This window comes from Chrysemys picta, chromosome 4, assembly GCF_011386835.1.
Source record: "Chrysemys picta bellii isolate R12L10 chromosome 4, ASM1138683v2, whole genome shotgun sequence".
In the NCBI taxonomy this organism is placed as follows: domain Eukaryota; kingdom Metazoa; phylum Chordata; order Testudines; family Emydidae; genus Chrysemys; species Chrysemys picta.
In genome coordinates, this window is record NC_088794.1 from 135,858,588 (window position 1) to 135,881,622 (window position 23,035).

The following is a 23,035-nucleotide window of genomic DNA, read 5'->3' on the forward strand; positions in this document are numbered from 1 at the left end:
CTTCAGAATGAGGGTGTGCACATGCACATGCACAAGAGGAGTTGTAGAATGAATCGGGGTAGGTGCAGAGTTGTGCCTCGCCAGTGAAGTCCAGGTTGGAGGCAAGGCTCCCAGAATCCTCAAACATCACCCTCAAATAGGTGGCTGCTGTCCAGCCCCCCACCACATCCCTTATGTGCCTCTTCCCCCTGCTGCATTCATAGGGGAGGGAGGAGAGAGCAGTTCTGGTTGCTCCACTGCCCGTTTCCTTGCCAGACTGCAGAAATCTACAGAAAACAGGATAGGAGCTTGTCTGTCTGCTGCATCTAACAAAGGATGGCTACATTCCCCCAAACAACCACCCAGGACAGGGAAAAGGAGGAGAAGCAGAGACCCACCAACCAAATATAGCTTTCCAATTCTATGCCTTAGTCCTACTACAAGCTAAGGTACCCTGGGAGCTGCTATGGACTTAACCTAACTGGCTATGGTGCCCAAGAGACCATAGCACAGTTGGGAATTGCCAGAGTGCTGCAAACTCTAGTCATCCTTCCTCAACACAGCCTTTTCTTAATGCTAAGGGCAGCAGGGAGAGGGATATAAGAGTTGGTTACTCTGGTTATTATATCCACTGAAACTTCCAAGTGGTTTCTGCTGTCTTTTTACCAGCTGAACAGCATAAAGAAAGCACCACAGGGCAGAGAGTCTGCTCTGAAGTACTTACTGGGGCCAGTTGGCCTTTTGAGGTAATGTTCGGCCCTCAGCCTGAAAAGCCTGGACACCACCGAGTTAAAGACTTGATAATCCCCTCCCCACACCCAAAGTCTAATTAAACAGTTTAATCTTTTGTGACTTCCCTTGCCTGTATTTCATATAGGAAGTTGACCTTGTTATGGTATGGTACATTTTGGAAGTGTTGTGAACAGACCTATATTTAACATTACAAAATGAGTATCTGGTTCTATTTTAACTAAAATAGAATGTTTGCTGATCTCTGTGCAGATAACATTATTTCCAGTTTAATGGTTTCATCCACAATTCTGCCTTGCATTTTTTAAATTAGGTCAGAAAATGCCAGCAGCAGAAATCCATTTAAAAATCCAACGATTAAAAATCCAGTGCCTTTTTTAGGCTCATGGAGATGAACAAGCTAATCAAACACAGATAAAGCAAACAATTTCAGAAATTAAAAAATAAAGATTAACAAAGTTAAACTATCTGCAGACAATCATTAAATACGATTGTGTAGTACAACCTTCAATCTAGCACAGATTTAATCTGGTAATTTTATTTGGACACCTACAATGGAAGAGCATTCAGTATTTTTGTGCATTAAATAATACTCAATTACTTTAAAATGCAAAATATTATACCAGCTGTACTGCATCGCAATTTGCAGACGAATTTCACTTTTCCTATATTTGTCAAAGTCTCGATAGCTCTTCCTAAAAAGGAGTATTCTGGAAGCAACCCCTACTTCATGCTGACACAATTGGAGCAGTCTACAAATAAAGGTTTTAGGCTACTTTAAGTCCCAAACTACAGAGCCAATCACTTATTAATGTTTTCTCCAATGTTCAGAACTTTCAAGTGTAATAACCGCTTATTTTTCTCTGGCAAAGCAGACCAGCAGCTATCCTGGTATTAGTTTCAGAAAACAAACTAATTAAACAAAAACAAAAACAGGAAACTGACTCCACGACTTGGTCCTGCCTCAGCTCAGGGGATTGGATTTCTTGAGGTCCCTACCAGCGCTACATTTCTATGATTCTATAACAATTAAAAACGCTGCAAATAGATGTATTTACCTATTGTACAAATATATAGTGAGCACATGTTAATAAGTATTGGATAAAACAGGACTGCTTATAAACGATTTCTACAGTATAAGGAAAAAAGTAAATGAATTCCAAATAAACTTATAAAAGAACACAAAAAACAAACTTTTTATTCAGCTACACATGCAAGTTGAAAATACCATAGTTTTTACTTGCAGCAGCACAGAGACATATATATTTCCCCTTCTCATCCTCCTGACTAAAAACATATATCCATTTAAAAAAGCTTTTCATCCATAAGCATGGAAGTAATTTGCAGAAGACCAGTTATGTATAAAACTTTAAACTTGTTTATGGTACCAATCTTTTACTCAGAGTAATTATGAGTAATAGCCATGTCTCATTAAGCTTTCAAAGTAAACATTGTGAGTTTCTTTAAAAATAAGCTTTTGGAACTCGATTTTCTGGGTATTAAAGAAGAAAAACATCTTATTTTGATCTGCCAGTCCATTATGGTTAAAAAAGCATATCATTACAGGTCTCTTAAATAATATGGTTAGTATCAAATGTGTTTATTTTTCCACATGGTTTCAAATGCTTTGTTTTACAGTAATGGTTTCAAATGCTTTGTTTTACAGTGGTGATGTCATACTGTTTACATGATAATGATACAACAAAATATTTCCAAAAGCAAGTACAAATGCATTGAAAAATAAGTAGCCTGTATTTGAAAGCAATTTTATGATTAGTGTATGACTTGTACTTCTCACAGATAGCTCCTCACGTTTCCTTTTAAATAATTTACTTGTCATGTTTTAAAATGACTACAGTTTTAGAACTTACAATTAGCAGCTTGTGTGTTATCTGTATGCCAAACAATAACCTGTTTTTCAGAATTGCATTTTCAATGCTAAAAACTATCATTATTAAAACAAACTAGTTTGCATTCTGGTCATGTGACTCCAAAACCACAATAACTTAAATTCAAGTGAAAAAGTAATACAGTACTTTAATGAACTGTTTGCAAAACAAAATATTATTTAAGTGTTAAACTAACAATTTTTGTAAAGTATTTAATTACCTGCTGGATACTTTCCCATGTAATTGTAAAAGAGCACATCTTTATTTTGCTGCATTGCCCATCAGCTGTAAACTCTTGCGTTCCTTCAACATGCTTCAACTCCATTTTTTCTGCTATTCTCTACCTACAGCAACCATGTTAATTGTTTAAGCCAAATTAGCAAATGACCACAGAAATCCTACATGATGAGCTCTCTCTCATGCCTTCATGGCTAGATATAATCAATAACAAGTAAGGTTTTGTATCTTTTTCTACACTAAACAGAGGGACTTTTCCCCCTATCCTTTATCAATATGGAAAGCTGTCTCCCTGCATTCATCAGCAATCAGTGAACGGAAAAGGCTAGTGGATTTTGCCAGCAGTGAAAGACCTAATCATGGTGAGATCAAGCCAGCTGTCAACTGTAATCAGCTTGATGTATTGCACTTTTCCATAGCCAATGGAAAATGTTGAGCAATACTCTTTTCTTTCACAGTTAGTTATAGGGTTAAACTGAAAATACTCAAATGTAGACAATTTTGATTTTAAGAGACAATAGAATGTTTGTTTCTTTTTTAGTTTTGTAATATTTACAAATCAATGCAAAAGTCTGGGTATCCCAGGTTGTGAAAAGTCATTATCCCGCTGCCCCCTGCATCCCCGCAATATTTGTTGTTTAGAGTAACAGAGGAGCATGTTGATTGAGGTGTACTGAAATCTGTATCTTTATTGCGATAAACTTACTGTAAAAGGCACAAAGTAAACATCTCACACAAAATGAACATGGTACAATTTTGTGGAAGTTGTCAATTCTACACTTAGGGATTTTCTCCTCCAAACTTGTTTGTTCTTAAAACATGCAAAAAATGAATGAATGAATGAATGAATGAATGAATGAATGAATGAATGAAACAGTCAGCAACACAGCATTCATACAATAATAAAAGCAAGAAGTTGCATCATACAAAAGACTATTAAGCCAAATCTAGACCCAAATGTTTTCAATTATTTAAATCAACTCAAGTACTTCCAATCCCTACATAAACCCAAAACAAAATACTGAATCTCATTACCCATTGCTCATTCCCCAATTCTGTCCTCCAGCATAGCATACTTCGAACAATAGAGAAGATGACAACATAAAAGGCTGTCAATGTTTTACAACACACCCACACACACACACACTCCTTCCATTCTTTCAGGAAGGGAATTCAGGCATGAACCTGATTCAGGCTTACATAAGAGGTCCAGCAAAATTGATCTCCATCAGGATATGGAAAAATCATGTATCCAATCCAACCACAATAAAATATATTTTCTGGCTGCATAGAGTCAGACTTCTTTTTAGGCAAAAAAGACCATCTGGGAGCTACAGCAAGATCCTCCAGTAATACCATGTGAAGATGGATAAAAAAAAATTAGGTTTAATTCCCTTTCTCTTAAATTAGCCAAAAATAGATTATCTTACTGCTACTTGATATTAAGAAGATGGTCTGTGGAATAGAGATGGCAACAATTGGAACAGGAGGAGGCTGCATAGGCAGCAAAATGGAGGATCTGTTGGTTGGAATAAGGTGCCTCCTAGAGCGTTGGGGGTGGGGGGAGAGATGCACTATACACAGGCTGAATGGACAGGAAAATAAAATTAATATGAGACAGTGAGTGTGTAATGGGCATGTCAGTGAAAGGAGCTGAGGAGGCCACTGTATATAAATTATGGGCCAAAGGAAAGATGAAAGGAGACATCAGTCAACAAATGGGAGGATGATTTTAGACAATGTCTTGAAAAGGAAGATTTTGCCGCTGATAATAGCCAGAGCCAAAGGATTATGTTGCTGACTGGAGCACTGCAGTTCTTTGATCTGGGGAAGAAACTGGTACATAGCTGTAAGGGAATGCTAGAAAAGGGATATTAAAGCAATATGATAACTCAGAAGCACTATGCCCCAACAAGGTCTTGATCACCAGGCATGGCATGTCTACTAATAATGAGCTCACTTGGCAAATCCTTCTGCCCATTTCAAAGTGGGACTAATTTGAGTTGCAAATATGCTTTAAAAACAAGAGATGTATAGATTATAAATTTCCAGGACCAATGGTCCTAAACATGGATTTACTCAGTGGCTTAAAAAGAGCTCTGGACTGGAGCAACCTAGCAGGAGGCAGCACCAATAACCCAGTTTGTTCTCCTAAAACCAAAAGATCTCAAAAGGCATATGAAAAATCAGAATGGGCTCAAAGGCTTCCGGAACAGAAGGCTGTAGAACTGAAATTCTTGGTTCTGACCTGACTCCTACTCTGGTGGCAATGATGATTCTTTATCTTCCTCTTCTCAGGGTCTAGACCTGAGGAAGGGTCCTTCTGATATGAATGCTTCCATGTCCCCATTTTGCAGAAAGAAGAGAAGCCTCAACATATTGCCCAGACTGGACATCAATGGGACACCAGAACGATGTGTCAACTGGTCATCAGTACTCACCACTAACTTTATCGGAAGTGATGCTGGAATTTTGGAAATGGCTTGGAGAAGTTTTTCAGCTGTGACTGAAAGAAGAATCCACCTCAAGATCCCAACTATAGTTGAGCTCTTGGAGTCCAGCACCAAGACAGCTGACTTTACTATGATCTCCATATTCAGAGACCTAACTGGCACTAGAATTACCTCTGCACTCTGGAGAGGACGGCTGACCTGTCTGCACCATGAGCAATTGACTCATGCCCCTGTGCAGAAGAGATGGAATTCAAAGTAGTTCCAAGCATTAGTGCAGCGACCTGTACCACAAAGGGCTCTAGCAGATTCCCCTTTCTCAGATATGAGGGTTTTGTAGCTGAAGAGAACCTCTTGCGGACCTGTAAAGAACCAGGGCCAGTTTATTTCTGTTCCAAGGCCCAAGCCTAAAGTGCTTCCTGAATCTTTCCAAGCAGCTAAAAAAGCTAAAAAAAGTCTTCCAAGTTTGTTACCCTGAATTAAGAAACTATCCTTCATGAAAATCTCAACGAGATCTAGGAGTTCTGTCAAGCAAGAATTCAAAAACCATTTTGGATGCACTAGAGTTGGTTTTCACACTGGAAGCTTGTAGCTTCCTAATTCTTATTTTTTCCTCAGGTTCTAATAGTTTGGTTAGTTTTTATGTTTTGTGAAGTATAGGACATTGCAGACCCTCTGGAAAATGCTTTAGCCAGGTATAACAGGGTATGCTGGCCCTTTAAGACTAAAAAGGAAAGCCTGGCGTTTCAGGGGGCTTTCTGTGTTTAGACCCAGGAAACTTAGGAGGCAGCCACTAAAAGAGTAAGTGGTCCTGGGGTTGCAGTTTGTGATCTGAGGAGAACCCAGGCTGCTAACTTGGTGCAAAGCTCAGGAGGAGAGCCTTGAAATGTAGGAGAAACAAGACTCCTAGATCTCTCAGCCAGTGGGAAGGGATCCTGGGAAATTAAGTCTGAGTCGCTCAGATTTGTGGGCCATTCTGTGAAAGGAGGCAGTATAAAAAAAACCAACCTCTTTGCATTAGAAAAGAGGAACGAAGATGAAGTGCTGTCAGTCTCCACCAGAAAACAGGAAGAAATCCATTTTGACGTCCAGATTTGTGCATAGACTGGAAATCCCACAGTATTTTAAAAGTTTTAATTTCTTTATATGAAATTTTTATATGAGCTTGTTTGTTTGGATTTTGGACATTCCAGACTCTTCCCCAGAAGTCTGGTGGCAGAATAAGAAACCCTGGGGACAGCTTTTATTTTGTTTGTTTTTAAAAGAGGACTCCAGAAGTGTGACCTTCTTAGAAGGCCAGCCTGTTTTAACAGGTACCACCTTTAACACTGCATGTGGGAGTAAGAGTTTAAATATTACAAATAGTTAATGTTGCATGTTTACATTAAATTAATGTTTAACGTAGTTGAAGAACTGGGTCTCTTTCTAGACCAAGCTCTTTGCTCTTCAACTTTTCCCCTCCCTCCTAAATTCTTTTACTGCATACAGAAAGTACTACACAGATTTTCCATACCAGCTACTATAGCCGCAAAGGCCCAGGCTTCTAAGAGAAAAAAGGATAGAGAGAAAAGGATTGCTTAAATGCTTTTTGAAATATAGACTACTTAAGCTTTGAATCCCTAGCCTTATAAAAGCCAACATATGGTGGGTGGAGAGGGGAGAGAGGCACAAGCGGCGGGGCCTCAGCGCAAGCGAGGGCAGGACCTCGGGGAGAAAAGGTGGAGCGGGGTCAGAAAGAGGAGCAGCTTGGGCGAGGCCATAGGGGAAGAGGATGAGCAGGGCTACAGCCCAGATGCCCTTTTGGCAGCAGCACTCCAAAGGCGGCAGGTCAGTGCATCTCCAGAGGGAGGTGCACCACATCCTGTTTGGGGAGGCTTAGCGTCCTCTGGCCTCTTATATCGGCCGCCCATGATAAGGCATGTTTTTCTAATCCTTTAATCAATCTCGTGGTTCTTCTCTGAACCTTCTCCAATTTATCAACATCCTTTTTTAACTGTGGACATCAGAACTGGAGACAGTATTCTATCAGCAGTCGCATCAGTGCCAAATACAGAAGTAGAATAATCTCTCTACTTCTTCTCAAGATTCATCTCTTCATGCATCCAAGGATTTCTTTTGCCCTTTTTGCCACAGCATTGCACTGGGAGCTCATGTTCGGCTGATTATCCACTCTTCCCAGGATAGTGTCCCCCATCCTATAAGTATGGCCTACATTCTTTGTTCCTAGATGTATACATTTACAGTTAGCTATATTAGAATGCTTGTTTACTTGCGCTGCGTTTACCAAGTGATCTAGTTCACTCTGAGGTCGGTGAAACGTGTTCCAAAATGCCTAGTGTGGTCAGGAATAAGGAAATGGAGCAGGATTCCAGGGGTGCTCCTTCCAAGATTGGCTGGGAGGCTGATGAATGGCTCCCGGAGTCTGCTCTTCAGGGTACATTGTAGGGACAGAGGTCGGAAAGGGAATGTAGTTGAATCCTGGTGGCAATATCCAATTCAGAAGACATGTCATCCCCTGTGTCCAACAGAGAAGCTAGGGGGTGCCAGTACTGGCAGCCAAGTTGGCTACCTGGCCAGGAACATTTCCAATGCCTACTAGTTCAGATAGACTGCCTGTGCTCCTTCTCCAGCCCACTCCTGCTTTCTGCTCTACCCCATGCCTGTTTCCATGCTAGCCAGCCCCTGCATCTGCTCCTGCCTTAGCCAGCCACCCAGCGATTCTGGCAGGAGGAAAGACCTCTGGCAGGGCTTGAAGACTGGGTTTCAGGCATAACCTGCAGTTTTGGGCATAACACACAGGGAGAAAAGACCGCAAGTGAGGGAAGGCTGAGGGCAGCAGCCCTAGCCATGGCCAGCAAAGGTTGGTGAGGAGGAGAGGGGGGCACAACGGCACAAAACTTGTGCCAAAAGGAAGAAATAAGAAAGGAAAGGAAATAAATAAGTAAAAGACAAAAAAAAAATTATGCACAAAGCAAAGGTAAGCTAATGGACACCACAGTGCTCTGTCTTTAGCTCCAGGAGACCGAGAAGGAACTGGAGCAGCAGTGCGTATGCCCCTCCCTACATACCCAGTGTGTGGAGCACAAGGATGTATAAGAAGCATGCAGGGAACCCATGGACAATCTGATGAAACTCTCCAATTGAAGGCACATGGGCACAGGCATACCAAACATGGAGCACCCATAAGGACATATACTTGAAGATCTAAAATTTCACAAGTCTCATAATAGGCATTGACAGCAGCTCATTTCTACTAAGTTATATATAACAGTTCTCCAGACTGGATTACCTCTAGCCTATGCTCAGTAAACAGTTACACCATTTTTTAATTTTCCAAATTAGGTTTACAAAAATTCCTGATAAATGAGGAGAAAAAAGTATGTGTGGGTGGGAAGTAACACATATAGTGAACTATTATTTGGATTACTACTATCTATATTTAGATTTAATTCCTATTTAAGATCTAAGATATCTTCTGGAAAGCTGTAGCTTAAGGAAATAAAAGAATGTATTTCTTTATGCTAGAAATAGTAACTATTTTTCTTCCTCCCACACCTACACTAGTTTTAGAATCGGCCTGAAAAGACAACATATTTTTTCAGACAGTAACTTCATTTGTTTATGCTATCATTTTAAGCAGGAACATTTCAACAAAATTATAGGTTACAGACAGATTGTTTTCAGGATTATATCACCACAATGCTTCTAGTATTTTTGTTTTTAAATCCTGCTGCATATGAAGTCCTATCCTTAGGTTTAAATCACTTGACATATTTGCATGCATTAATGTAAAGCTATATAGCTGTACATATATTTAAAGATTTACATACTATTATGCTAAATCAACCTAAATTTCATTGTCATTTAAGAAGCCACAATAGAGCATCTCTCTTACAATAAGTTAAAGTGGCTCAGCAAACAATTTATTTTTTTTAAAGTGATAAAATATTGGAAATTACAGCAGCAAAAAGCACCCTGGTAGACCAGGGTAGAATTCTAAATTACGGTCTCATTTTCTGTCCATAAGCTCTCTCAGTTCCCAGAGTTTTCAGCATTCATGTATGGCCCTGGTCTCTGGTGTATTAGCGACTTGAGGGCTAACTTTACTGCAGCTGCTGCTGCTTCTTCAGAGCGGCAACCCTTTCACTCCCCTCACTACCAACAGAAGGATGAATAGGAAATTCCATAAGGAGAGATGATCTAGGAGATCTAGATTTAGTTCTAATGTTCCCCTCTGTCAAATCAAATACTAAGAATAGCTGCTTCTGTGCCTACATAAACTTAGAAGGGAAAAACTATTTTACTATCTGAAAACAGACATGCTCTCCCAGTCTGAAGCTACTGGGTTGATTATTCCATCCTCCTCACACTAGAGTATTTGAACCAACCTACTTGTCAGGATGTTGGTACAAACTACAATAACCCATTCACCAGACAGCAGTCAAAATTCAAAAACAAAAACTTTCGTTATCTACCTACTAAAAGATACTATCAATTCCCATTTGTATCTCCTGGTTGAAGTTTCCAGACTAGGGAAGCTTAAAGGAATCTAACTTCCAGTTGGTAGGAAAATAGAGTTTCCTGTTTTGCTTGAGATTCTCCTAGACTGAAACTAATGTGATTTGCCTAGAAGGACTCCAAAACCCTTAGGGAAGGTAAGATCAGCCTCAAGTTCTGTCCCACGCTGCCTGGTAGCAGAAGTTCTTCCCAGTATACATCCAAGAGAAAGCTTATTGAGCTCGTCTCCCTTCTCCAAACTAGGAGAGAGTTCTAGCATTAAGAAAAACAAAATAAACTGTAGAGAGACCTACTCTATAACCTATACACTGCCTTCCTTTCCTCTTCTTAGAGAAAGCTGCCATGTCAAAAAATTCTGAGTTAGGATGAAGAGCGGGGATTTTTTTTTAAGTGGGTGCCACTTCTTAACAAATAGACTGTCTCAGGTGCCACTTCCAGTCCCACTCATGTCATCACAGCATCCCTGTACAACTGCAGTAATCGCCTACATGAAAAAAAAAGTATTTTTAATCTGTATTTAACCTTATCAACATTTTGTCCTTTTTGATATGTTAATCACACTAACCTACCTTTATTCTGCCTTTCTTCTAGCTTCCCCTCTCCCACCCCCCGCCACAGCTTCCCTCCACCATGATCTTTTGTGCTTGGCCCCTTTCTCCTCTCACCATGTACCTCCAAGATGCATTTGGCTCTCTTCTCACTTGGACATACCCGGACACCTGGTCCTCTTCTTTCTGCTCCCCAGCTACCTTTCCTCCTGGCAGACAGAAACTCCAGTCCCACTGGTGGCTCATTTCCTCTCCTGTGTTACCAGTGGCCCCTAGTGGATTCAGCTATTATTGCTCTTCCTCACTGTTTCCAGACAATTTGCAATGAAGAGCTTGGATACCCGTAGAAGCAGCTGGCACCATATGAGCAATCAGCTCTCCACAGACCATTGTTTTGAAACCACTAATATAAAGCAACAGTGGAAAACACTAATATAAAGCAAATGGACTACTAGGATATAAAAATCTTGACAAAACTGGCTCATGTATATGAGTGAGAGGGAAAGAGAAGCTGCTACTCATCAGTGTGAATGTTATTCAGCAGCAGAATAAGGATTACTCCCTTCTGCTCTAAAACATTGGTTTTCAAACTTTGCTACCTGTAAGTCTCCCTTGAGCCAAGAAAAATCAAGGCTGTCCTGGTAGCACGTCCAATACTCATCCCTGTTCCAGAAGCTAGATCCATCATGAGGATGGCCCTAGCAAATTCACGGTCCATTTTGGTCAATTTCATGGTCATGGGATTTTAAAAATTGTAAATTTCATGATTTCAGCTATTTAAATGTGAAATTTCAGTGTTGTAATTTCAGGGATCCTGACCCAAAAAGCAGTTCTGTGTGTCGCAAGATTATTGTAAGGGGGGTTGCAGTACTTCTACCCTTACTGCTGCTGGCAGTGGCACTGCCTTCAGAACTGGGCAGCTGGAGTGTGGTGGCTGCTGGCTGGGAGCCCAACGTTGAAGGCAGAGCCACCGCCAGCAGCAGCACAGCAGGACAGCATGGTATGGTACTGCCACCCTAACTTCTGTGCTGCTACTGGCAGGGCACTGCCCTCAGAGCTTGGCACCTGACCAACAGTCACCATCTCTGGCAGCAATGCAGAAGTAAGGCTGGCAATACTGCGACTCCCCTGCAACTCCCTTTTGGGTCAGGACCCCCAATTTGAGAAACACTGGTCTCCTCATGAAATCTGTATAGTATAGGGTAAAAGCACAAAAAAGACCAGATTTCACGGGGGGAGACCAGATATCACGGTCCGTGATGCGTTTTTCATAGCTGTGAATTTGGTAGGGCCCTAATGAGAGTGGCCCATCTCAAAAATTTAGGAAGTGAGATTTTGAAAGACAAGATTATCTACCAGCCAAGCCAGCTATAAAGAAACATTCCGTTCATAACATGACTTAAGTCCTATGACAGCCATACACCTTCTCAAATGGCAAATTTGGAAAAAGTCATTATTACACTAATTAGGACTTTTTGGCTCTGCTTTGTCTTAGTCATGTTCTCAAGATAGCTATTTTATACAATTTAACCTTTTGAAGGTTGATTTGAAAAAACAACAAGGAGTCCGGTGGCACCTTAAAGACTAACAGGTTTATTTGGGCATAAGCTTTCCTGGGTTAAAAAAACCCACTTCTTCAGACATATGGAGTGAAAATTACAGATGCAGGCATTATATAATAACACATGAAGAGAAGGGAGTTACCTCACAGATGGAGAACCAGTGTTGACAGGGCCAATTCGATCAGGGTGGATGTAGTCCACTCCCAACAGTTTTCACTCCATGCATCTGAAGAAGTGTTTTTTTACCCACGAAAGCTTATGCCCAAATAAATCTGTTAGTCTTTAAAGTGCCACCGGACTCCTTGTTGTTTTTGTGGCTACAGACTAACACAGCTATACCCCGATAGTTGAAACTTTGATTTGTTCCATCCTCTCATAACAATGGCCACATCAACAAACTAAAATAACAGAAACAGCAGTGTTTTCCAATGTTGTTCATAATGTTGGCAAGAAGGCAAAAAGTCTCATCATATAATTAAAAATATTAATCTTCAGTTCAATTCAGGAATACAATTTTCCACTGGGGAATCTGGAAATTTGGTATTTTACAGAGGAAAGAAAAACTGATCTTGAGAAGCTACCCTCTTCCCCATGCTCCAGGCAAGGGGAAGAAATCTAGATGTATGAATCTATTCTCCATAGGGACGGGGAGAAGTCACATCATGAGAACAGTGCAATTCTCTCCTCCAAGGAGGAAAAGTTGGTAAGATTGGAAACAAAAGCCAGGCCATGAGAACCTCTACTCAGTCTCTGGTACCTAGAAAGAACCTGACAACAAATGCTACCTCACACAGACCTTGTTTCATTCTTATGGATGATAAATATTGCTTTTATAGCAATGTATGTTTAACCTTTTGAGGAGACTTGCTCTACTCTAATATAAAAGTCTCCCTTTTGAAAATAATCTGATAAAAATCGAACAGTAGTTTTCCTCCTGACTTTTGATCATCAGTAGTGGTGATTTTAAAGTAGTGATCATGCAAACAGAGAGAGCTTCCCAGAACAGAAAAGCAATTGCACACATGACTAATACCATACAATTACTCAAGCTGAATTCTAATAAAACAGATTTACTGTGATTTCATCCAGCAGTATTGATTTAAACACCAAGATAAACATTTTTATCCTACTACACAGCTTTCTATGCATCAGTCACACTTTCAGCTTTCTGCAGTTAATTACATTTGGCAAAATCAATATTTCAATAATGTTAACACAATAAGAGTACAGTAAAAATATACCTGATTATAGAAAATTTGCTAACTAAGTTTTGTAAGCTTCTTCAGTGTTCCATTGTATTGTATTTATTCTAGAGCAGTACAATATTCAGCATTCCAACAACAACGAATAAGCCTAATGCATTATGTAAGAATAAGCCTATTAAATCCTTGAGCCTGAAACCACGTCTTTCCCTCCTCCCCCTCCAGTTTGAAACTTGTCACAAACAGAATATTAGTTTTCTGTGCTTCTCGGAACTTGCATTATTCCTATCATTAGCATGTGTATTTTTATATATACACATCACAAGAACTTAAATCTGTTTAACCCCTTAATGTCAATGGGATTTAGTGCTTATAGATGGGAAATTTTGAATTCAAACACAAATTGCCATGTTTCAGATGAGTTTAAACAGCTCATTATAAATTCTTCCTTTGTGGCTAAAAGCAGGAGTTTGATTATTTATTTATTATTAATTATTATTATTTTTAAATACTGACCTGAAAATTTTTACAAAAACTTAAATCAACCATTTATCATGTTATGAACCTGAGTCATAAATGTAAAATTAACATCTGCATGCTAAATAGGACACAAAGCCATACTTTCTTCAACTTTAACACTGTCAACAGATGGTGATTAAAGGGAAAATTATATGTGTGACTCTCTGCTTTCAGGGGCATAGGAGGTACCAGATGATGTGGAACTAGTGTGGTGTTCCTGCATACGGAGGGCAGGATTTGGGGAGCTATATAGGAGCTATGCATCCCTTGCACACCATGGGGCTGTTTCCTCTGTGTGCTATCACCAAAGAGGTTGAAGCAGGGAGATGGAGCAGCATAGCAGAGGCTCTGTCAGCTGGAGCCTCCAAAAGAACGGGGCGGGGGGGGGGGAATTGTAGCCCCATGATCAATAGCTGTTTGGTGGCTGGAGGAAAATTTTCTTCCACTGTGTCCCTGTGGAGAACATCAATGCACAAAACAGCTGCTAAAATCGTAAGACCTACTGTGTGCCTGAATAATAACAAAAAAATGAATGGAGGCTTTTCGGCCGTCTTTAAAAGTGCACATACATCTTAGGTGCCTATAGCAGGATTCTATTCATTTTTGTGTCTTCAGTACAATGTTGAAGAAGGTGCAATTGCAGGACCAACTATATCTATACTACCACAATGAACGTAATGGGATGGCATAGGTATAAATGAGAGCAGAACATGCCCTGAAGAATTTTCTTTGATGTAGAAGATGCATAAGAAGGCAAGAAGCTGGCAAGATCACACCCTTACAAATTAATAGTAAGAATTTTTACTATAAGATGATGGCTGATCAGTCAGAAATGACAAGGGGTAGAAAGACCGCAGTCTATTAGTCAATTCCAGGATCACAGTGAGGCATCAAGGTAAGGTGAGGGATTTCCAGTAAAAACAGGGAAGTATTAATGCCATCATATAAGGCATTATTAAGATGTTATATTGTGTACAATTACAGTCATTCATGTCCAAGAAAGATTCATTCTAACTGGAACAGGTGCAGAGATGAGCTAGTAGAAGAATTAGGGAATGGAGGGCCTGTCTTATCAGATGAGACTAAAAGAGCCTGGCTTGTTTAGCCTAGCAAAACAAAGGCTGAGGGGGTATCGTGTACACACGCGCACACGCGCGCACACACACACCCTATTTAAGCTAAAGGACAATGTTGGCACAAAAACATATGGGCATAAACTGGCTATGAATAAATTTAGGCTGGAAATTAGAAGAATTTTTCTAACCGTCAGCGGAGTGAGGTTCTGGACCAACCTTCCAATTGCAGTAATGGAGGCAAACAACCTAACTAATTTTGATGGAGCTTGATAAATTTATGAATGGGATTGTATGACATGGGTTGCCTGTGGCAATATAGGACTGGACTTGACGATCCAGAAGTTCCTTTCCAGTCCTATGTACCAGTGATTTCAGGTCCCAGGTTTGAGTTTTTTAGGCCTGGGGGTTAGAAAAGCCTTATTTTTACTTGAAAATAGGAAGTTTAAATGTGGAAATAACTGAAACACAACAAACAGGAACAGGTTTCAGAGTGGTAGCCATATTAGTCTGTATCAGCAAAAACAATGCGGAATTCTTGGGGCACCTTAGAGACTAACAAATTTATTTGGGCATAAGCTTTCGTGGGCTAGAACCCACTTCATCAGATGCATGGAGTGGAAAATACAGGATCAGGGAATCAAACAGGGAATCTCCACAATGCTAATTATGTGTGAGAGACCTTTCAAAGTAGAAATGTACTTTGAAGTTTTACTAGGCTAAACCCACTTCATCAGATGCATGGAGTGGAAAATACAGGATCAGGGAATCAAACAGGGAATCTCCACAATGCTAATTATGTGTGAGAGACCTTTCAAAGTAGAAATGTACTTTGAAGTTTTACTAAGCTAAACAAAGGCATAAAACAAAACAAACAAAAAACCAATCCACTGTTACAAGGCATAAAACAATAAATAGAAGTGGCTGTAAAATACAGCATGTCAAAACTCTCAGCTAGCAGGGAAACTCAACCTACTTCACCGCAGTCTAAAAAGGCACCTAATCCAATGATATATGCTTCAATTTTGACAGGCCCCTAATGATTGCTAAATCAGGAACCAGCAGTAGAGAGGAAGTTCATGTGAGAACAGATGTTTGACTAGGTGGTGCTGAGGGACACCACTTTCTCATAGTAATCTGGGTGGTTCTTTATCAAACAGGCAGGGGAGGAGAGGCAGGAAACCAAAAGGACACAGTCAGCAGTTGGCAGGACATTGGGCTGCTTTTGTGAGATTGGGGAGAAGATTAAATTTTCTGGAGGACAAGCAATTCTCTATGTTCTAAGAGTTAAACTGTACTCTCCCATTCCCTTTCAAAAATACAATATTGAATCTTAAGTATCTTTCTTCCAGTTCCCAGCCAGAAGAGATGAATTTAACAGATGGTGTTAAATTTTAAAATAATGGCAATTTGCAAATAAACACACTGTATTTATCTTTGTTACATACCCCATTCTCTGTACGTTTCTCCACAGGTATATTTATTCCATTTCTCTGATTTTGGGTCTGACGCCCACCTAAAAATAAAGTATCAATCTCATTAGCAAGGGGGGGGGGTTGGTTTGTTTTTAATTCAGAAGGTTTTCACTGTAAAACAACAACTATATCTGTACAAATTACAATCACTCTTTAACAAATCAGCTTTTTGTAAGTTTAATTTCCTTCCTTACAAACTACAATAACTACATTATATTTGTCATTTGGTAAAAAAAAATCAAAAGCAATTAAAAAATTGATATATTATTAAGGGTTTTTCTTCTTTTGGGAGGCGAGGGAGCAGGTGTTATTGTTTTTAATACAATGGGTAGTTAATCAAGTTTACTTGAAGCTCAGCCAAACAGCACTGAGCTTTTTTCACACCAATACTGAAGTGATTTGTAAAATTAAGAGTTACTTAAAATATTCTTTCTAATCCTCTACAAACCAGCCCATATATATCACTATTTATTACAGTATCAAGTTTTGTTTTGTTTTGTCTTTTTACAATAAGATTCCAATGCCATTAAAAAGAGGCTACATATGAACTATTTGACAAGACAGGTTTATCAAAAGAATAGATTGACTGCTTTAGTTGTTGCCAATATTCATTTTAACACGGAACTATTCCTCTTGGTTGTGAGCACATAAAGTTTCCTTTCACTGTCAATTCTGCCAATTCCTACTATATGAATCCAAACCTTTGGCATTAGGTTACTCTTTGTAGGTGGCAGAGTCAGCAAAAGTAGAAAATGTTGACTTCATGGCCTGACTGTATTAAGATCTGTAATGGTCGGTTCTGTGTTTTTCTGCCTCAAACAAGTTTTGTTGCCACAAACATCCAAGAAATAGTGTTATAGTACTAAAGTCAGTGAACTGAGCATCATGTTGTCACAGTTTGACTGCTAAAACCTCATATTTCTGTGCCCACATGAAACAGTAGTTCTGGCTGAGTACATTGCAAATGTATATATTAGAGGCCGTTTCCCAGATGCCTTGCAAAGTTCCTTAATATAAAGCTTGATTAATCTTACCATGGTTGATTTAGACGACTTGCATGCCTGATTTAGAAAGGGCAAGCATGTTTTCCATGTACGTAAAACTCCAGGCCATGTTTAAAACATATACATTTATATTGCACTTTAAATCACAGAGGATGGTTAAGCACTTTACAGTGTATACAAATCAGTATGTACTGACATCCCTTCATGCACTACTGAACTTCACCTACTGTCAAAAATCAACGAGCCTTTCTGTACTACTATATTCTACAGTTTTCAAGAGAGGTAGTGGGAATCCCTTATTCCACTGAAACTATAGAAATAATTTTGGTGGACAGGGTAACTATGTCTGTTGGAACTTGGCTATGGCATCAATAGAATAGAAACATTGATTTAATTTCTATGACCACAAATGGTCAGTATCTCAATTTTAAGTCTGATCATGACTCAAATATATGTAGAGCAATATCCCTTAGTGCATAAGGTAAAAGTTAGTGTAGGGACTAAACCTGGGCCACTTTTAGTAATCTAAACCATCATCTATGCTTCAGGTTCCTCCCCACTGTTGTAAAACTAATGAGCCAAAAAATACCTCCTTTAGAAAACTTTACATATGGAACAACCAAAAAAGGTTCAAAGGGAGAATTAATTAAAGCAATCAAGACTAAGCTGAGACGTAAGAAAAAGTTACTTGTTAGAGATGGTCAAATTAATTGAATTGAGTCAAAACAGCCTGAACATACCAATAGGCATCTCAATTGGTGATTCCTTCATAGCCTTCAGGACAGATTAATTGACCATGACACAGTGAGCACATATACAAGTACAATCTCAAAGTTTTCTTGTAAATTAACTATGATCCATCTCTGTTTGATCAGAGAAAATAGATTCTATTAAATCCCTTAAGGTTCTTCTGATTTAATACTACACTCTTCAATAGAAAGCTTCTTTCTAAAAGTCAAGTAGACGATAGGGTTTTCTTGATAGAAATTGCTACTCCATTTTTTTTTTAAATATAGCTAGATGAAGTAGTAGAGGAGTCTGTCAGGGATATTTTGCAAAATAGATTTTAATCTCTCTCTCTCTCTCGGATCAAAGTCATTTGCTTGGAGAAGCACAGTGCCCTCTTTCAGGGAAGTAAAACAAGGGACCTTGCCTTTAATATAAAAACTGCTTTAAGCCTTGCATACCCATCATCATTTCTGGATCAGTATCAAAAGGAACAAAAAAACTGCTTTACGAAATAAAGCAAAACATATTTTTCTGTTAAGCTGTCCTCATAAGAGGCAAGTGTAATTGTTTCTCACTTCTCCTCTGTCTTTTGATACGTGGTACTTGTGTTCTGTTGTAATGACAGAAAAGGCATTCAGCATTCTAACTAGTTCTGGAGTGAAACATTTGAAACTCATTTATGCCATTTCCGGCACCAAAGCATGCAAGTTACAGGGAGGTGGATTAGTGTCCATAACTATTCTGATCAGATTTTCTGCCAAAAGAGTGAAAAAAAAATTAAGATCAATATATTTATAATAATAATAATAATAATAATAATAATATTAGAACAAGCAAAAGTGAAATGCTTAGGAATCCCCTTTATTGGTTTTAATGGAGAAAATGTGATTTCAGCAGCTAACCTGTAACCGTACAGTAAAAAAAGAGAACAAGAAAGTGAGAAATTTGTGCAAGATACAATTCTACAGAAAAGACAGGAGAACAGAAGTTAATTGTCTCAAGGATTATTGGAAGAAGTGTACTTCTCCAGCTAGGTTGCTACTGCAGAAGTGTGAATAGTCAAGTGAAGCAAAACAAAGAGCCTAAGCGGAGGCAGCTGGTCACTAGGAGCCGGTACACCTGAGCCTGATCAATAATTCCACAGCTATCAGCCACACTAGGTACTATAGTGTGTAGCTGATATTGCAAGTTGCAGTGCTGCCTGTTGCCACTAATAGACACCTGTTCCGCTCTTGGAAGCTCCAGCAGCCATTGGTGCCACACCCCCTGACTTGAAGTGGTTTCCATCATATACAGGGTTTACAGTTTGGTTCACTGGCACCCCCACTGTACAAATTGTTCCAGCACCCCTGCCAGTGGCTACAGGGTATCTGGCTATCACCAGGAAACTCCTGAAGGGGATAGTTCAGAGAGGGACATTCATGACTGTGGAAAGGTATTTAAGGCAGGGATTCTCAAACTTTTTGATCACATGAATCACTTCCTTATAGAGTGTGTCTTGGGGAAACACCTCCCCTCCCACCACAGCTGCATAATATCCTTATGGGAACTAGAGTAATTGCTTACATGGAGAAATATTAGGAAAGTAATGAATTTTTAGGAGTCTTTGAATGTGAATTAGCAGAAAAAAGGATGCTGAATTTATATACTAAATTTATTTTAAGCAATAATATTCCTTTTAAAGCCAAGTTAAATGCATGCTTGAATAACTGAATGTTGGCAGTTTTCTAGCTTCATTTGTTTTTGAGAGTGAATTTTAATAAAATAAAGTCACTTTCCAGTGGAATTCTGATTTTTGTTATTCTAGTTCTCCACTTTACTGCCCTCACCCCTAAATGACCTCCCTCTCTTGAGTTTTAGATTACCACTGTTAATAGCTGGTATAATACAAAAAAGAATTCCCAGGATATATTTTGGAATAAAATGAATAATTCTGCATTTGTGACAAACTGAAATAATACATTTAGGAAATGAACATTAATTTTAAAAGACATTTCCAATCTAACAAAGTGGTGTAAAAAGTTATCACGCTCAGTCATTGAAATTTTAAGTAGAAAAACAAAAGAATTAAAAATGTAAACAAATTCTAATCTGTGACTAAAACTCCTACATCAGATGGAAGTGTTCAAAGTCCAGAGGCAATGAGTTTTTGTTTTTTTTAATTAGTCAGGAGTGCCAAACATAACACTTAACACATTAACAGAATAAATATATCGCAGAAGAAAAATAAATCAATGGATAGTCAATAATTCCTATACGAACACTATTCTTATATACTGCAGGAATGGGAGGGGGAGCCTTTTTAATGTAACAGTCAATTTCATACTATGGAAAAAAGGGGACATACATTTTTTGTTCATTTCTTACATTTAGCATTAGGGGCATTTATACTAAATATGCTATTCCATGCTCAAACAGCACATAAGTGAGGGGAAGTTAATATTTCCTGGTGAACACTTTCAAAGCCATGGTCAAATAAGCCTTTTGGCAACACATTTTATAAAATTATACAATGTGCATCAATAAAGTGTATGAATAATTATGTATTATATTAGGCTAATACAGTGTTGTGGCCGCTATGGCGATTTCCTGCAATATCTTGAACATACTTTACTGAATTAAGTTAAACCTTCATTGTATTAAAAATGTAAATGTTTACATATTATATGGGATTATATGTCTTAGAGGAGACCTGACTAATGTAAACCCTGGTAAGTGTTATGAGCGTCAAAGGACTATTTGAAACAATGCAAACTTTTAAAATGAAGTGGGTTTCCCAAGAAATCTCTAAGGGGAGGGATATGCACATGTAACACCTCAAGTTATGCAAAAATCCAGCCTTTTGAAGCTAGGGCCCTGAGCAGAAGAAACTCATTGTTTACGAATTACCTCTTCCCAGTGTGCTTGTTGTGAGCTAACAGTTGTGATGGACTTGTGATCACAGAAAACCCCCTTGGTGGGGTCTGAAGGATTGTTCACCTGCCAGAGCCTTTGTGGGTGTTGGGGTGATCTCTGGTAACCTTATCACCATGCATGTGGATTCTTTTATTGTTTTTAATATGTCTTCTCTGTAATGCTTTTATCTTAAGAAAAAATTGCTTAGAAAGAGCTATGTGGTAACTTAACTGAGGGCAACTGTGCTGTTTATAGCCTCTAAGAAGAAGGCAAGGCAGTCTGATTTGCTGGGAATTCACAGTGTAGGCATGGAACTTGCAGCCTGGAGATTCCCTTCCTCCTAATGAGGGTGACATATGTCTCTGTCCAAGAAAGGTGATGACTGGGGAGCCAGAAGCCTAAGAGTGGGTGCCCTTACTGGACCATGAGAGGGAATACAAGTACAGCTGCCCTGAACTGTGACAAATGCTAACAATTTTAATGCATTCCTGTAAATAATTCTATAAAGCAATTTGATTAATGAGCTTTAGTTATTAAGGCAGTGAGTTTGTCAAGTTGCGTGACCTCTGTGACTTCTGCAGTGGCTGGTGCGCCTGGCCCGGGGGCAGTCCAGGCAGCCCCTGTGCAAGTCACACCAGCTGCTGCAGGGGCAGTCTCGGGCCACCGCGCTTCCACTCACCCTCCCTCCCCAGCAGCAGCAGAGTTTGGGTGTGGGAGGGGGCGGGGGGTTCGGACACAGGATGGGGTGAGGCGGGCTCTGGGAGGCGCTTACCTGTGAGGCTCCCTGGAAGCGGCAATATCCCCCTCGCTCAGGTCCTAAGCAGAGGAGTGGCCAGGGAGCTCTGCCTCTGCCCAGAGCGCCAGCTTTGCGGCTCCCATTGGCCAGGAAATGGGAGCTGCGGGGGGAAGGGGGGAGAAAGGGGGTGCCTGCAGGCGGAGGCAGCACGCAGAGCTGCCTGGCCATGCCTCCGCCTAGGAGCTGAGTGAGGGGGATGTCACTGCTTCTGGAGAGCCCCCCAGATAAGCGCCGCCCAGAGCCTGCCTCACCCCCTCACATGCCCCAACCCCTTGACCCCTCCCGCACCCAAAATCTGCTGCTGCTGGGGTGTGAGGCACAGAGCCAGGTAGGGAGCCTGCTGGCCCCGCCCCTCCCCAATACCAGCGGGGGTCCCAAGCCACACGCTGCTGCCCATCCCCCCTCCAGCACCAGTTATTATCGGTGTAAGGTAAGTGTACTTACTCTGTTCATTGCTTTCAGCTGGAGATTCCTCATGCCGAAGAAAAAATTTCACTTCTTCCCTGCGGGGTCCCCACTTCTGTAGATGGTCATACATCATGTGATCAAAGGGTATATGGCGTTCTGAAAGTATAGAATATTATATTTCTGAGTCCAGCAACTTCTTACAAAGTAACATTAAAAAAAAATGCTTCTAAATGTGGGTGCCTTTTTGGCATTCAAGCAGTCATCTGACAACTCAGCATGTAGAAAACTAATTCAAAATAAAAGCAGAAACAGGAAAAAAATAACTGCAACAGCATATTAACATACTATTAAAATAATAATAAATTACATAACAATAGTGACGTAATTTTAGATAGTACAACCACCTACATAAATTTCAAAGTTTATAATCCTACTATGCACACGTTTAAGTTTTGCCAGGAATTCTCCATCACCTTCTGTGACATTATATGACTAAAACATGACCATGTAAATCACTGTTGCTACCACTGTTTATCCTATTTGTATGCATGCATCATTTTTGTATCTGAAATTATGAATTTTGGTGTATAACTATTTAAAATGTGTTTGCTCTTGGATAAACCCACAAGATATTTGCATCCAGTCTAGCCAGCGCATTGTGAAGGGAATACCTAGATTGACATCCCATCAACGAACACAACAGACCATGAAAGAAGTTTATCCACACCTGATGGACTTTCCTGAGAACATTTTAGCTAGAATATGGGTAATGACTCATTGAAGCATGCAAGGGCATGTGACTACATCATGTGGTACTGAACTCCATCTTGTGTGCCTGTACTTTTCCAGAAACTGTGCTGAGGACTCTGCCTGGAACAACGAGTTTCCCTCAACATAGGAGAAGCTATAAAAGGCCTTGGAAACATCTCCATTTTGCCTCTTCCCTGCTATGATCTCTGGATTATGGATTTATACTAATGGGAGCATTCTAACCAAGGGAC

The 23,035-nt window shown here is 39.8% G+C and overlaps 1 protein-coding gene across 46 annotated transcripts in view; it reads right to left on the bottom strand.

Annotated features, from left to right (window-relative positions):
* Positions 1 to 23,035, bottom strand: part of PPP1R13B (protein phosphatase 1 regulatory subunit 13B) — a 107,682-nt gene that overhangs the window by 37,217 nt on the left and 47,430 nt on the right. For 36 of the 46 annotated variants that reach the window (XR_010600784.1, XR_010600782.1, XR_010600783.1 and 33 more), the window contains 2 exons: positions 22,071 to 22,190; positions 16,176 to 16,243 (listed from right to left, as the gene is read on the bottom strand). Coding sequence is in view for 42 of the 46 variants with exons in the window: in XM_065593703.1 (XP_065449775.1) it covers positions 16,176 to 16,243; positions 22,071 to 22,190 (188 nt within the window). In the remaining 4 variants the exon portion in view is untranslated. Of the gene's footprint in view, positions 1 to 2,838; positions 2,963 to 16,175; positions 16,244 to 22,070; positions 22,191 to 23,035 lie in introns of all 46 variants that reach the window. The other 10 variants (XR_010600785.1, XM_065593690.1, XM_065593689.1 and 7 more) reach the window with 2 other exon arrangements.